Raw genomic sequence first — 16,740 nt, 5'->3', positions numbered from 1 at the left:
TTCACAGACTCTCTATTTAATGATCTGCTCCAGAATCTTTCCTAGAACTGATGTCAGACTAACTGGACGATAATTGTTGGGATCCTCTTTCTTCCCCTTTTTGAAGATGGGGACAACGTTTGCCCTCCTCCAGTCGGCTGGGATCTCTCCTGTTTTCCAGGAGTTTTCAAAGACTATTATTGCCAATGGCTCCGATATGACATTTGCCAGTTCTTTTAATACTGTTGGATGGAGTTCATCTGGTCCTGGAGACTTAAATTCATTGAGATTCACAAGGTATTCCTCTACTATCTCTTTACTTATTCTGTGCTGAAAGTCCCCTATTCTGTCCTCTGCTCCATTATCCTCAGGTTGAGCCCCTTTGCCTTTTCTGAGAAGATGGATGCAAATAATAATAATAATAATAATAATAATAATAATTATTATTATTATTATTTATATACCGCCCTGTGGCGAACCAATCCAGGTGGTTTACAACATTAAAATGACATATAGCATAAAAACAATATATTTCCTTCCCCCCTTAAAAAGTTATTAAACTGCATATCTAATTTAAAACCACAATATCTACCGTAGTTAAAACAACAATAAATTAAACAGAATAATACCAACCAATAAACCACTGCAACTTCAGTTCTAAAGAAAAGAAAAGGGGGCTTTGGAGACATTACTGAGGAAGGGGAGATCCTGAGGCCGGGATATTTTAGTGTGGGAAGGCCTGCCTGAAGAGATCTGTCTTGACAGCCTTTTTGAAGCTGTCCAAAGATGTCAATTGACGGATCTTGTGCGGTAGGCCGTTCCAGAGCCTGGGGGCGACAACAGAGAAAGCCCCCCGGGAGGTCGCCACAAGCCTCGATTTTTGAGGCTGCAACAAGTTCCTCCCAGAGGAGCGGAGAGTGTGGGGAGGATTGTATGGGAAGAGGCGGTCTCTGAGATAGCTTGGACCAAAGAAAGTGTTGAGGAATTCTGCCTTTTCTCTGTTAGCATTTTGCCATCTTCTCTGCGCAGTGGTCAAAGGCTCAAACCTTTGATGCTCTCATTAGACCTAAATAGCTGGGAGTATTCTTAACCGAGTAACTTCTCCTGGCCCGGCCCAACATCAGGTTATCTAAACTATTCTGAATTCACGGTGGCCATGTAGTCATGATTTTGACACTGCGCCCACAATCATAACTCTTCCCCAATCCTCCTTTGCCAGACTCTGTGCTAAGGCTCAAGCTGGTTCCTGCATCAGAAAAGGACGGTTGCATGGCAGCCATCCAAGGTGGCTGACAAGGGCACGGTGCCTTGTGGTCCACCAGGATCTTTGAAGCCCAGACTGGAAGCACAATGCCTGGTTGCAAATAGAGCTCCTCTGAGCCCAAGATGGGAAGAAGAAGCAAGGCTCACATGCTGCAGAAGCAGCAGCCCCACAGCGAGGGTGACCCGGCCGGCCTGCCATCCTCTTTCCCCTCCAACCCTATCAAGGGGAGTTGCTCTCTTCATTGCACCTTCATTTCCAATGTCCTTGAAAGCTCTCTTTCACTTGAGATTGTGGAGCAGCCGCAGGCAGTAGAGCAGAAGAGGATGATGGATGAGAGCAAAGGAAAGGAGAAAGGGAAAAGGAAAAGGGAGGAAGGGGGAAGAGAAGGACAGCGGAAAGGAGAAAGGAAAGGAGAGGAAAGGAAAGGAAGGAAAATGAAAGGAAAGGTGGGGAAAGAGAAAAGGAAAAGAGGGGAAGGGGAAAAGAAAAGAAGGATTGGAAAAGGAAAGGAAAGGAAAGGTGGGGAAACAGGAAAGGAAAAATGACCTGAATAGATTAGAAAGATGGGCCAAAGCTAACAAAGGGCCCAAACAGACAGGCCAAAATAAAGCTGCTTTGGGTCACTTTGGAGGTCTGCTGTTTATGATGCCTGTGTATTAACAATCTGGAAGCCGCGCCAAAGCCATGGTCCAGTCCTAAGGACTAGAGCGCAACTTTGGTGCAGCTTCTGGCCTCTTAAAATGCATGTGTCGTTTAAACAGCATACCTCCAGCGTGACCCAAAGCAGCTTCATTTTGGCCTGTCTGTTTGGGCCCATAATGAAATTCAGTAAGGAGAAATGTAAGGTACTGTACGTAGGGTGGAAAAATGACATGCATAGATATAGGATTATGGGGGACACCTGGCTGAATGAAACTTATACGTCTGAAAGGGATCTAGGAGTCCAAGTGTAACAGAAATTTCAGGAAACTTAAAGATCTAGGCCTGGCATAGCAATGATTGACAAGAGGACCTAGTAAATTGAAAATCCATACGTTTATTTCCAATTGACTGTTGACAAAGGAAAACATTGAATTCAAGTTCCAAAAAGCTGAGGCCCCGAACAAGACAAAATGGCTCTTTTTATATTATTGAAGACAAAGAAGCTTCTTCAATACACCTGATTGGCTAATTACAATTTAAACATACAGAATTCTTACAATCAGAACAGAAATACATGCATACATTAAAACTGCAAAGTTTATCGCATTGCATTCTGAGAACGTACCGAGAATCGGATGGGGTCGGAACGCCTCATACTTTACCGCACGGTTCAGTTCCCATCCGGTGCCCATCGGGTTCTACTTTCACCAAGAAGTGTTCTAAAGTCGTTCCAGGGAGGGGACGATTGAAAACTGTTCCCAGCTAGCTGTAACGTTTTTGTTTCGTTACAAGATCAGCCTGTGCAGTAATCTCACCCGTTCCCACTTCCGTTCTCCAATTTTACACTGTCGTGATTGGCTGAAATGCCTTCTTTGCCTTCGGTCCTCCAAAGTCCTAGAGCGCCATGTTTATTGCACTTCCGGGGACTCATTGAGAGCGGAAATGTGTGCGTGTGTGTGTGTGTGTGTCTGTGTTTGTGAATGAACAAACACACAGAGTGATATCTTCATCATCACTCCTTACCATTTGAATCAGCTAACAAGGCCAATGCAATTCTAGGCTGCATCAATAAAAGTCTAGTGTCTAGATCAAGAGAAGTCATAGTCCCACTCTATTCTGCTCTGGTCAGGCCTCACCTGGAATACTGTGTCCAGTTCTGGGCACCACAATTCAAAAAGGACACTGAGAAACTGGAGCCATGTGTCCAAAGGAGAGCGACTAAAATGGTGAAGGGTCTGGAAACCTTGCCCTATGAGGAAAGGCTCAGGGAGCTGGGGATGTTTAGCCTGGAGAAGAGAAGGTTAAGAGGTGATATGATAGCCCTGTTTAAATACTTGAAGGGATGTCATATTGAGGAGGGAGCAAGCTTGTTTTCTGCTGCTCCAGAGAATATGGAGCAATGGATGCAAGTTCTAGGAAAAGAGATTCCAGCTCAACGTTAGGAGGACCTTCCGGAGAGTAAGAGCTGTTTGACAGTGGAAGACACTCCTTCCTCGGAGTGTAGTGGAGTCTCCTTCCTTGGAGGTCTTTAAGCTGAGGCTGGATGGCCATCTGTCAATGGGGGTGCTTTGATTGAGATTTCCTGCATGGCAGAATGGGGTTGGACTGGATCAGGGCCCTTGGGGTCTCTTGCAACTCTATGCTGCTATGATTCTATGATTCTATGAAAAGTACCCTGGGAAATGTGGGATGGGAGAGTCAGAGGATGTAGTTTTGATGCTGCAGGACTTTTTCATTAGCGGAGTCCTCAATGCCATCCATCACATCTGAAGGCCATGTGTGCACCCTTTACTTGAGTCTTTTACACAATGCTTGGGGGCAACCAGGCTTTGGGTCCTTTAGCGGTGGGTTTCCTGCATCTTTGGCGGGGGCTGGACTAGATGACCCTCAGGAGGGCCTTCCAACTCTACAGTTTATGATTCCAAGCTAGCGGCCACAGCGGCATCTTTCCAGCCCTTACTGGTTCTCCTTGTGTTTCTGCCTCCTCTTCCGCCCCAATGCTTTCTGATCGTTTTGGACAGGGGCATCAATTATTCAGAGCCTCCAGCAGGAAAAGAGGGAAGGAGAAAAGGAGGGTGGATGGGTCCAAAGGCTGGGAAGTACCTTGGAGATGCAAAAGGGGGAAGGAGGAACTGATGCATCAGTGTGGGGTGGTGCATTGCACATTGCTTGGAAGTGTTATCAAGTCTGGAATTTTATAAAAATACCCCCAAAATCCCTATCCCAAAATGCATCTGTGGAGGTAATCAGGTGGCCCCTTTTCCCTGGCATCACTTGATCATAGAGGCTTCCAAGCAAGTTCTGCATCTATAGGGTGAAGTATGTCTCCTGATGACCCTAATGAAAGGCATTATGGGAGCTGTCCCTTGGCTGCCATGACCTGAAAGCGGAGAGACCACGTAGGCACCAGCCTCAGTTAGGAGTTGCAAATAGGAAGATTTCCTTCACACCTAGGAGACAGATTTACAGAGACAAGCCATTCCGGTAGCAATCGTTTTCCCATGACAAAGGATGCCTATAGATCAAGTGATGTGTAAATTTGGTTTCCCTTTTGATGTAGGACAAAAGCCTCCACTGACTACGTGACTAGGAACCTATTTAAAGTCCAGTTTTCATTTGTTCGAAGTTCCATGTTGGTGGCAGGCAGGCACTCTGTCAGTCTTCTTCTCCTGGTTCCACACACCCCTTTCCCCATTTTCCTTCAGTGTTGCTGCAGCTACCTTGATTCCGAGGGAAACCATTGCAGGCAAGTATTTCCATTAGCAGGCCTTGTGTTCTCTTTCCATTTTTCCTCCCTTTCTTCTATTAGCCTTAAGTGATTGCATGAGTGAATGTATGGCTGTGAGTGTGTCCCCCTGTGCATCAATAAACTAGATTAAAATTCAAAGACTTTGCCTTTGCATCAGTCCCTGGAAGTTCTGGTCCCTTCGTAAACAGGCTGGGATTCGATCCGAGAGGGGTACTTGTAAGGAGCCCCATATTGGTGTGTTGAGCTAATTAATATTCCCCAAAATTTGAGCAGATATCCTTACAGAAGTGTGTGGACATTATGAGTTGAACTCAGGTTCATTGCAACTGTCTGGTTGGTCCACTTTTCTGCATCACCAGCGGCATCGTGTGGTGTTTAGGCAGAGTTGCATTCCTTAAAAGTAAGTACATTGGTCTCTCCACATTCACTGGAGTTAGGACCCCTGTAAACATGGAAAAACTGCAAATAAAGTACCAGTATTTGTTAAACCTGAGAAAACACTTCTCTAGGAATCTCTAGGTCTTCTGGTGCAACTCTGTTGAGGGAAGGGTACAATGTGGATGATAACAGGAACATGGGGTGATGGTGGTGCGGGGTAGAAGAGCTAGCTGAATGTTCTTTCTTTCTTTCTTTCTTTCTTTCTTTCTTTCTTTTAGCATTTTGGAAGCCATGAGGCATCTGAGCCCAGTGCTCTAGGTTTGATAATCCATTGATAACCCAGCCGTGGGCAATACCTGGGATCTAGTCCAAAATGGACAGTGAGGAGGAGTACAGTCGGGAGGAGAGGCTGGCGGGTGCCACATGCAAAGCAGGTTCCTGCCATCGAACAAGAGAGTCCACCCCACAGATGAGCCGCCCCCCCCCATTGTTAGGACTAGTGTTTGATGGAGACACAGAGGTTTCCAACTATCTCTTAGTTGGATCCCTTGGAACTGGAATCAACCAGCGATCATAGAATAATAGCATCCTAGAGTTGGAAGAAATCCCCAGAGGCTATCCAGTCCATTCCCCTGCCATGCAGGAATTTTCTCTGGAGCAGCAGAAAACAAGCTTGCTCCATCCTCAATAGGACTTCCCTTGAAATATTTAAACAGGGCTATCATGTCCCCTCTTAACTTTTTGCCCTAGCCCAAAAGGCCCCACGCCAACATCCTCCAAAAGTGCATTGCTGGTGAAGGTTCAGTTCCTCCCCACCATGAGCATTGTTTTATGCTTGCTGATACTGAACCTCATGTTGCATTTTAATGCCCAGTCCTGCAGTTTGAGAGATGCCAGCTCTGTCCCCACACCAATTTTGGCAATGTATCCTAACAATGGGCCCAAACAGACTGCAAAATAAAGATGCTTCGGGTCCCTTTGGAGGTATGCTGTTTAAATGATGCATGCGTCCTAAGAGGCCAGAAGCTGCACCAAAGCCATGCTCCAGACCTAAGGACTGGAGCACAGCTTTGGCACAGCTTCTGTCCTCTTAAGATACGTGTGTCATTGAAACAGCTGCATGCCTCCAAAGTGACCTGGAGCAGCTTTGTTTTGGCCTGTGTGTACAGGCCCTAAGTCACCTATTGTTTAAGTATCCTAACAATGTCACCCACGAAATCTGGATTGAATTAGTGTTGAATCATAGACTTGGAAGAGACCCCAAGGGCCCCGATCCAGTCCAATCCCTTTCTGCCATGCAGGAACTCTCAATCAAAGCCCTCCCTGAGAAAGATGGCCATCCAACCTCTGTTTAAAGACCTCCAAAGAAGGAGAGTCCACCGCAATCTCCAAGGAAGCTGTGTGTCACACCTTTGAACAGCTCTTAACTGTTAGGAAGTTCCTCTTAATGCTGAGGTGGCCATAAACTGCAATAACAAGAAATCAAAATCCAAAGCCCATCGGTGCTGATAGCTTTATTGGGCTAAATGACGGTAACGAGAGACTTAATGCAAACATCCGAAGCTCACAGGGTTCTTCATCAGCTGAAGATGGCAGAATAGCAAACAGCGGGAGGCAAGTGGGCCAACAATGTGGATGCAGCAGAGAGAAGGTCAGTTCTAAGGTGGAAATGGAATGCTTGATTGAGAGTTCCTGCATGGCAGAATGAGGTTGGACTGGATGGCCCTTGGGGTCTCTTCCAACTCTACAATGCTATGATTCTATTATTTCCACTTACATTTAAACCGGTTTCCGATTTGCCTTCGCTGCATGTTGGTAAATCGATTCCAAAAGGTCTGTTGTTCCTACTATGAAAGCAGATCTTTTCAATATCCCCTTGACATCGCTTATTTTTTGGCACGAATGTCATCCCTACTAGTTTGCACTGCTTCAAAATGCATGTCAATCATCTGCACATCATTGGTGTTGTAAACAGCAGCCTGAGCAGCCTGGCTTGGGAACTACTGTATCTATCTATCTATCTATCTATCTATCTATCTATCTATCCTTCTATCTATAATAAATTGATAAAAGATTCAGTTCATTGGTTTTGCAACTACTTGCCTCACTCTGGCTGCCATCGGATCACCTGGGTAATTACAAGAAGTTGCAATACCAATCAAGTCTTCTATCAGTGTTTAATTGATAGAAGATTCGATTCATTAGATTTGCAACTACCGATTGCAAGTTGAATCATAGACTTGTAGTAATAATAATAATAATAATAATAATAATAATAATGTGCCCATAGGTCACATCATAAGCCCAAAGGCAGCGCTGGGAAGGGGAGAAAATGGTGGATCTCCCAAAAACTGAGGAAACCAATGTCTGGAAAAACCAGGTTTTTGTATTTGCCTCGCTTTATTGTGACAGAAATCGATCAAAGTAGGATCGGAACCATGTTCAAATAGGAAAGACGATCATATAAATCAATCAGTGAGTTGCTTTAAATCATAGTGGGAATGCGCCCCAGGTCTGTGAGGTTTTCTGCTAGCATTATGGTGTCATCTGCGTATCTCGGATTGTTGATATTCCTTCCTCCCATTTTCACTCCTCCGTTTTCTGTGTGCAGTCATGCTTGTCTTATAATATGTTCTGCATATAAGTTGAACAGATGGGGTGAAAGGATGCAGCCTTGCCTGGCCCCTTTCCCAATTGGGAACCATTCTGTTTCTTCTTGTTCTGTCCTGACAGTAGCCTCTTGTCCTGAGTTCAGATTCCTCCTTAGGACTATCAGGTGTGTTGGCACTCCCATCATGTCTTTAAGGGCATTTCATAGCCTTTCATGGTCTATGCCGTCAAAGGCTTTGCTGTAGTCATTAAAACACATATATCCTCTGGGGCAGCAGGAAAGAATTTGGCTCCATCTTCCATATTCCAAGTTAGCTCAGCCATTATCTCCTCTCCATCTTCTCCTCTCCAGGCTAATCATCCCTCAACTTTCATAGCAGTGGGTTTCCAGGCGTTGCTTCTGCCGTCTTGGTTTCCTTCTAACATTTGTGGCCCAGCTAACATTTACACCATTTAAAGCTCTACTTCAACAGCAAATGGCAACAATGCTCTATCTGGATGCACAGTCAGACTAGAAGATGCCTCATTTGCAGCTGGTGCCAGGCTCTGAATCTAATGCAAAGAGAGTCCTCTTAACCTCATGCTATTCTCCTATTTCCTCTTCTTTTCCTGGAGTCAGTTCTCAAAGGTATTCAGAGAAGGAGATGGAGTCGTGGAGGTCAGAGGAATCCCGGTGATCCAAAGAGGATGGCCGTAATGAGTAGGACTCCCCAGAGAAGGAAGGGCATCTGGGCATGGGCAGAGAAATGGCTGTGGCCGGCACCTGTCAAGGCAAAAGCAACGGGGATGGGGAAGAGAAAGGCACATTTTAAAAGTTAGCCGTGGGAATAGTCTCTCTGTGTGCGTATTTGTTGTTGTTGGGACCCTTCAAGTAATTTCTGAGTGAGAGCAATCCTATCACAGGGTTGTCTTCTTGGAAAGTTTCTTCAGATGGGGTTTGCCACTGCCATCCTCTCAGGCTGAGAGAGTGTAACTTATCACCCAAGGTCACCCAGTGGCTTTCCATGGCTGAGTGGGGATTCGAACCCTGGTCTCCAAAGGCATAGTCCAATGCTCAAACCGCTACGTCACACTGGCTACACACACACATATTCTCAGCATCTCTCACTCACCTGAATGGAAGGGGCATCTTTGCACTTTGCACTTTTTCTCTGCAAAGGACAAAAAAGAAAGGAAAAGTCATTATAAGCACATGTGTTTTTTATATTCTTTACCTCCTCAAAAATATCAACAATAAAAAAGACCAAAGCCAAGTCTGCTAGAGATTAGCTTCCATTTGCAGAGTAACCTTCAGAAAAGCGTGTCCCATTCAGCCGCTGCTTCTCTGAGAACTGAAGCCGAGTCAAAAAACAAACAAGAGGGCATCTTGCACTTAATGAAAAGCTTGCTAATGGCTGGGACCGACATCCGCCTGGGAGCCTCCATCCTAGATGGCTAATGAATAATAGATCAGGTGAATGAAGACACCTTTAATCTCACCATCTTTCGGAGGAAGATGTGTGGAAGGAAGAAGATGGTGACCCAAAAGGGAGAGAAGAATGAAATCTCTGTGTAATTTCTGAATGAAAGTGACCCAGGTCACACGGTGTGTTGCAAAATGTATTTTTTGCTATGATGCAGTTCAGTGCTAGCAGAGTCTTAGGGGCCATTCAGACTAGATTTTACCCTGGTTCCCAAACCGGTTTAAAAGTTGGAAGTTCTCACTCGCACCAGTTTTAACACAACTTGCACAAGGGGCTTGCACAAGAGATCCAGGGCAAATCCCCCTTAGCGCGGTTTTTCTGAAAGCGGACTATTTGCCCGTTCTCTTTGAAAAAACTGGCTCTTCCCTGCTGTTGGCAAATGAGAGCTCAGCCCCGGTGATGATCGGTCAAGATCAGGGAGGCATTCAGGCCAGAGGGCGGCAGCGGGAGGGTCATGCCTCCCCTCTCCAGAAGGCTTTTTGCAAGCGGCTTTTCCCCTTTTTGTGTAATTTTATTGACAGATTATGCGCACGCTTGTGCTACAGATGGGTACATAGGCATAGAATGTGTATGCTTGTGCTACATTTCCCTTCCCTTTGCTCACTGCCTCGCTACTCTCATTGAGGAAGGCAGTAGGGGGCACCTCTTCTGTCTTCTTCCCCCTCTTCTCCTCCTCCTCCTCTTCTTCCCTGTCGCCGCTGCTGCTGCGGCTCTACCTTCTCCTCTTCCCTCACCTTCTCTGCCTTCCTCCTCCGCCTCTTATCCTCCTCTTGCCCTCCTGCCGCTGCTTGCCCTCCTTTTTTCCCTCCTCTTCCTCTTCTCCACTCTTCCTCATTCTCCTCCCTCCTCCTCCTCCTCCTCTGCCCCCCCCCCCCAGCAGGCTCTTTCTGCTTCTCCTCTCCTCCTGACCTGCTCTTCTTCCTTTTCCTGTTCCTCTTCTTCTTCCTCTCCCCGCTTGCTCTGCACCTGCAGCCGAGGAAGAGCAGAGTAGAGGAGGAGGAATGCACAGGAGGCGAATGGGCTGGGAGTGACACCCTGGAGCCAAAGACCCTTGGTTTCCAAGGCAGGCAGGCAGGTAGGCAAGGCAGGCCAGGAGGGGGGCCTCGGCCGCTCAGTCAGCCGGCTTTCCTCCCTCCAGAGAGCAGAGCAGAGTGGAGCCGAGCAGAAGGTGGTGAGTGCTTAGGCCTGATCCAGGTGGAGGGCGCGGCCTCCTTCCCTGCCTCCCTCTTTCCCTCTGCCGCCTCCTGGTCTCTGCCAGGTGGCCATGATCCGCGGGGCCGAGGAGGAGGAGGACGGTGGACACAGCGATGGCGGGAGCGGCCATGGAGCGCCACTGACTGACAGGCTCCCCCTCCGGAGCAGGAGCAGGAGCCGGGCAGCAGCAGATGCAGGCAGGCACCTGGATCCTGCAGGAGCTGCCTGCCCTCCTGGCTCCTCCGCTTCTGCTGGCCTCCCAAAGTCCCCCGCGAACAAGTTGACCAAATACGCGAATGCTGCCACCAGTTTTTTTTAAAGCAGGGGGGAAAGCCCCCATTCTGTCAGCCAATGGCTACAGGAAACGTCACCTCTGAGAAAGCGGAAGTGAATTTGATTGACGGCAAAGGAGCCTTCATTTCAAACCGGTACCGCTCCGCAAAGAGCTGCGATGGCATTCAGGGGTAAATTACCCCGAATAAGATCAATTATAGTGGGCACTTGCTTCCGGAGGGATTGGGGAGGGGGATCCGAATCTGCCCAGTTCCATCCAGGGCAAATAGGTGAGTGGGAATGGGGCCTGACATGCAGGAAATACTGTGCTATCTAAAATCCCACTTGCTCTAAATAGCAAAGAGGAAGGGAAGAGAGAATGCTGAAATTTTCCAACACTTTTTATGTTTGAGGGCTGAAAATCTGGTCCACTTTTTTCCCCTGGGAGCTTTGGGGTCTCTGCAGGGAAAGACCCCCAAAGAGGCATTTTGTGGGCCACAAAACATGATCCCGTAAATGGCCCAATGGCCACACCTTCCTTGCTGCAGACGCTCTTTCAAAGCCAGTTCCCTTCTCTATGGAAAGATCTGTTTTTCCCTCTCGCCGGTTACCTTTCACGAAGACGCAGTTGTGGAGGCTGGAGTCTTCGAGGGAGAGGAGGTGGATGAAGGTGGTCTGGGGGGCCTTGGTGAAGTTGGCCACCTTGAAGGTCTCAAAGGGCGGGATGAGGACCTCCTCTTCACCTGGGAAGAAGGAGAAGTTCTTGATGTTGACTCCATAGCAGGTCTGGATGGTGAAGAAGGTGTCCGTGCCGAACTGCAAGGCGCTCTCGTTCTTCAGCGACGAGGAGGTGAAACGGCCAAAGCGGACCGGACGGAGGCGTTCGGAGATGAAGCGGACGCTCCTGACCCCCCGGTAGACCTTCTGGCACCTGGGCGAAGAGGTGGCACTCAGGGCCTGGAGAGCTCTGGTCAGGAGAAAGTGGAAGGTCTTGAAGTGGAAGTTGGTGAGATAGGCGTCCCTGGTGCGGCCGGCCTCCCTCACGGCGGCGTTGAAATCCCTGTGGAAGTGCCCTTGGGCCGTGTAGGCCAGGAGGGCAATGGCGTACTCCGGCTTCATGCCCAGGGGCAGCTCCGGGAGGGAGGCCTTCCTCTCCTTCCACTTGGACTCTGCCTCTGCCCAGGCTTCGGCGTAGAGCCGGTTGGTGGCAAACTCTGTCAGGTTCAGGTCCTTCAGCTCGGACTCCATCTGTGCCGCGCAGCCCTTGTACTGGTCATCAAACGAAGTGGCCGCCATGTCGAGGGGGGACTCTCGGACGGGGAAGAGGTCCCGCTTGTGGACGGGGAAGGAGAAGACCTGGGCGGGAAAAGGAAGGAGCGAGAAAGAGACCGCGGAGGGAAAGGGGTGCTCTCGTTACACATGTTCAGACTACTACAGTACTTGCTTTATAGTTTTTTGTGGGTCGTTCAGGCTCTGTGGCCATGCTTTGGAAAAGTTTGTTCCTGATGTTTTGCCTGCATCTGTGGCTTTGGCATTTTCAGAGAATGATGGCATGGAAGAGAGTGGGGTATAGATATGGTTGGTTGAGAGGAAGCAGTTTACACGTTACTCTGTGTATTGTTGATGGCAAGGTCTCAGGATGGGAGGAAATGCTAAGAGTGTCTGCATAATGAGAGATCCATCCATTCCCTGACCCTGACTGGTTTTCATTTGCATTTTGCTGGGTCTTGATTTTGGTGTTTTTCAGGACCGGGAGCCAAACTTTGCTAACTTTAAGGGTTTCTTCTTTCTTATTGAAGTTGTCTAGATGTTTCTGGATTTCAATGGCTTCCCTGTGCATTCTGACCTGATAGCTCTAACATGTTCTGCTACTGCTGACTTTTCTGGCTGGCCCAGTCTGCAGTGTCATATAATCAGTGTTCCTTGATTATATGGGCATAAAATGCTGTTTGAAAACACTGAAACTTTAGACCATGCCAACAACTATCAGGTCAGAATGCACAGGGATGCCATTGAAATCCACAAACACCTGGACAAGTTGGCGCAGGTTCAGAGAAGAGCAACAAGGATAGTAAGAGGAGCTTACCACTGAGGGCATTATTTAACAGATTGGCTATGGAGAGAGATCACTGTTGGTAGTGGATCAGGGGAAACAGATAATAAGGCTGACCTTAAACAGCCCCATCTGCCCCGATGGTCCTACTCCATTTGCCTGATCTTAATCTGCTTTATAACTAGTATAACGCTTTTAGGCATCTAATTTGCATCTGATTGATGTTTTGCTGGGGGGGGGGTTGAGGATTGTCCTTTAGATTATTATGCCATGTTATGGCTTGATTATTATGTGAATCTTCTGGGGTTTTTTGCATTTTGCTTTGTGTATTTTTAACCTTTTGTATACCTATTTTACTGTTGTTATGTTTTGCTGTTGCGTAGTGACGGCGGGGTGAAAGGGGGGGATAGCTTAATGGATTGTTTGTATTTTGTTTTGTATTCTATTGATCTTGTTTGGTAATCTGCCTTGATTCCTTCGGGAAAAGGTGGAATACAAATGAATTATGTTATTAGTGAGAAAAAGCATCGGAGGAAAGGCTGAGGAGTTGGGTCTGCTCAGCCTCAGGGATGACATGCTTGCCCCATTCAAATACCTAAAAGGGTGCCCCAGAAAGAAGGGGCAGGTTTGTTCCCTGAAGCCCCAGAGAGCAGCTCTGGACCATGTTACATTTGGAAAACTAACCCATAAGGAATATATAGCCGTGTTATTGTTGTGCGCCTTCATGTTGTTTCCAGCTTATGGAGAGCCTAAAGCAAACTTGTTGTGGGGTTTTATTGGCATGTTTCTTCAGAGGAGGTTCGCCATTGCCTTGCCTTGAGGCTGAGAGAGTGTGCCTTGCCCAAGGTCACCATGGGGTTTGCATTGCTGAGCGGGGATTCGAACCCTGCTCTCCAGGGTCATGGAGTCAAACCACTATAGCCTGGATGTGTGCTAAATCTTTTTAATTCTTGATGTGCTGAGATTTAGGGGCCAGGACATTGTAATGCACACAGAGCTTGGGAAAGTTGCTTTTTATGGATGACCGCTCCTTAAAACTGAGGAATTTGCAATCTGGGGCCCCAAAGAGCAATGTTTCCAAGCTTGGCAGAAAGCAAAGGGCTTTGCTCTGCTTCTTAATGGTAGCCTCCCCTTCATACCTGGAGGCCTCCTGGAAACATCCAGAGCAGACACAGCGCCAGAGGCATCTGGAAAAGGGGCCTCTCCATAATCCACACCTTGGCAGCTCCCTAAACAGAAAGCAAAAGGACATCCTCTTTATTTCTTGGCCATATTGTCCAACAGAGACATTGAAAACAAGGTCCCAAAGTGGGTAAAAATGAATCCTATAATCCTAGAGTTGGAAGAGACCTCACAAAGGGCTATCCACTCCAACCCTTCTGCCATGCAGGAACTCTCAATCAAAGCATTCCCAAGAGATGGCCATCCAGCCTCTGTTTAAAGGCCTCCAAAGAAGGAGACTCCAGCAAAATCTCTGAGGAAGGAGTGTGTTCCTCTGTCAAACAGCCCTCACTCTCAGGAAGTCCCTCCTAATTTGAGCTGGAATCTCTTTTCCTGCAGCTTGCATCCATTGCTCCATCTCCTGTTCTCTGGAGCAGCAGAAAACAAGCTTGCTCCCTCCTCAAAGTGACATCCCTTCAAATAATCAAACATGACCAAAATGGTGAAGGGCCTGGAAACCATGAAGCCCTAGGAGGAGAGACTTAGGGAGCTGGGGATGTTTAGCCTGGAGAAGAACGTTAAGGGGTGACATGATAGCCCTGTTTAAGTATTTGAAGGGATGTCATATTAATGAAAGAGCAAGCTTGTTTTCTGCTGCTCCAGAGAATAGGGCAGAGAACAATAGATGCAAGCTCCAGGAAAAGAGATTCCAGCTCAACATTAGGAGGAACTTCCTGAGGGACCACATTCTCTCTCAGGGTGTTGGAGTCTCCTTCTTTGGAAGTCTTTAAACAGATGGCCATCTGTCAGGGATGCTTTGATTGTGATTTCCTGCATGGCAGAAGGGGGTTGGACTGGATGGCCCTTTTTGGGGTCTCTTCCAACTTTAGGATTCTATAACTATCATACCTCCTCTTAACCTTCTCTTCTCCAGGCTAAACATCCCTAGTTCCCTAAACAGGGTTCTTAGGGCTTCATGGTTTCCAGGCCCTTCATCATTTTAGTCACCCTCCTTTTGACACATGGCTCCAGTTTCTCAACATACCTTTTTAATTGTGGCGCCCAGAACTGGACACAATATTCCAGGGGAGGCCTGACCAAAGCAGAATAGAGTGGCACTATGAATTCCCATGATCTAGACACTATATTTTTATTGATGCAGCCTAAAATCACATTGGCCTTTTTAGCTGCCACATCACATTGTTGACTCATGTTCAACTTGTGGTCTACTTGGACTCCAAGATCCCTTTCACACGTAGTCTCCTTCACCCAGGTGCCCCCCATTATCCTATATCTGTGCATTTCTCCCCTTACCTAGTATGGCATAAAAAATGATATGTCCCTTATATAAAATAGCAAAATGAAGGCTTGCTTTTTAGAAGATATAGATAGATAGATAGATAGATAGATAGATAGATAGATAGATAGAACTATAGAGTTGGAAGAGACCCAAAAAATGCCATGCAGTCCAACCCCATTCTGCCATGCAGGAATTCTTAATCAGAGCATCCCCATTGACAGATGGCCATCCAGTCTCTTTTTAAAGACCTCCAAAGAAGTAAGATAGATAGATAGATAAGATAGACAGATAGACAAACACAGAGTGGCCCCTTGGTATCTGCTGGGGTTTGGTGCCAGGAAGCTCCGTGAATAATAAAAATCCCTGGATGCTTAAGTCTCATTAAATGCAATGGCAGAGTAAAATGGGGCTCCTAATATGAAATGGCAAAATCAAAGTTTGCTTTTTGGCATATACAGTGTGTATATATAAATATTTTCAAGCTGTGGATGCTTGAATCGGTGGATAAAGAATTTGTGGCTGCAGAGGGCCGGCTGTAGCTGGACTTTGGCCTTCCGCTGGCCAGATGCCGGCTCCAGAGGCTCAGAAAGGCTGACCAGGGGCTAGCATCTTGGCACCCCACTGGCCTTACAACTGGGCAAAGGACTAAGGATGCTGGGGGTCTGTTACCTGCTGCTTCTTGGTTGTTGTTGGGGATGATGGGACTGACACCTCGGTGGCTCTTTGGAGTCCGTTCCACTTCCTCCGACCGACTCTTTCAGCGATGGTTGACACGACAGGTGGAGAAGGCCACAAGGGCTATTTCTGGAAGCCATAGGAATTCCCCTTTGCCCTTCCTTGCTCTGCGGCTATTTATAGCCAATCGCTTTGAAAAAGAAGAGCTCTGGACTGCTAGCTTTGGAAAAGTGACCCTTCTTTTTAGACTGCAACCTCCAGAATCCCCAGCCAAAAAAAGGGGCAACTTTTCCAAGCACCAATCAGTTGGATGTAAAGCATCATCCCAGATAAAAAAGAAATGAAAGAAATGAACTATGAAATATGACAGAAATGGATAAGTTGTCCTATATTGTAAATCATAAATCTATGTCTAAGTGGGAAGCAGAACGGAAACATGGGAGAACTTATGGAGAAACTGTCATAAGGCTGATTGATAAATTAGTTTAATCAAAGCAACTAACTGAATATATATGTATGTATGTTAGGAGGACGCTGCTATTACATGTAACATGGAAGTTGCCAAACCATAATAGAACGATCTTTATATAATCTACGACTGCAATGTGATAATCGGCGTTCTAAGCCTCAAATGAAATTAACAGAAGACACAGAGAGTCTATAAGGTGAATTCACCAACACTGTGAAGATTAAAAGGCAAAGGAGTGGTTCAAAGACCTTCCGTGTGTTTCAAAATACAGAGAAATTAAAACCCTCGCCTTTTTTAAAATGGTTTTAACAAACTTACCAACAAGAGAAAGAATAGACCTTGGGAATGAGCAAAAGGAATTTCCGCCCGTCTTCATGTCCTCCATTGACTTTCTCTTAGTAAAAGCTGGCTATTGCTGAATTATATTATGTCACAACACTTCTCTTGTAGTTCGTGGTGCTTCTGTCATCAACCGCATGAAACTGATAACCTCAAAATACGTAAACCATCCGCCATTGCAATATTACTTA

At 46.8% G+C, this 16,740-nt stretch overlaps 1 protein-coding gene across 1 annotated transcript; it reads right to left on the bottom strand.

Moving 5' to 3' along the window:
- Positions 1–7,378: 7,378 nt before the first annotated feature.
- ART1 (ADP-ribosyltransferase 1) lies at positions 7,379–15,845 on the bottom strand. The gene is made up of 5 exons (XM_042458121.1): positions 15,736–15,845; positions 13,745–13,834; positions 11,164–11,908; positions 8,735–8,773; positions 7,379–8,385 (listed from the first exon to the last, which is right to left on the bottom strand). Exons 2-5 carry the CDS (start codon positions 13,811–13,813, stop codon positions 8,282–8,284), a joined length of 957 nt encoding a protein of 318 aa, XP_042314055.1. The 5' UTR covers positions 13,814–13,834; positions 15,736–15,845; the 3' UTR covers positions 7,379–8,281.
- Between the last annotated feature and the right edge of the window lie 895 nt (positions 15,846–16,740).

This window comes from Sceloporus undulatus, chromosome 3 (genome assembly GCF_019175285.1).
Source record: "Sceloporus undulatus isolate JIND9_A2432 ecotype Alabama chromosome 3, SceUnd_v1.1, whole genome shotgun sequence".
Classification (NCBI taxonomy): Eukaryota; Metazoa; Chordata; class Lepidosauria; order Squamata; family Phrynosomatidae; genus Sceloporus; species Sceloporus undulatus.
The sequence above is the reverse complement of the archived record's forward strand: the minus strand, read 5'-3'. Positions and strand labels throughout refer to the sequence as shown.

Excerpts from the sequence above, each read along its gene's own strand:
- ART1 (XM_042458121.1), bottom strand. The coding sequence starts at position 13,813 with ATGGAGAGGCCCCTTTTCCAGATGCCTCTGGCGCTGTGTCTGCTCTGG. Across the intron at positions 8,774-11,163 it reads CAACTGCGTCTTCGTGAAAG|AGAAAAAGTGCAAAGTGCAA; the intron begins GTAACCGGCGAG and ends TGTCCTTTGCAG. Across the intron at positions 8,386-8,734 it reads AAGATGCCCCTTCCATTCAG|GTGCCGGCCACAGCCATTTC; the intron begins GTGAGTGAGAGA and ends TTGCCTTGACAG.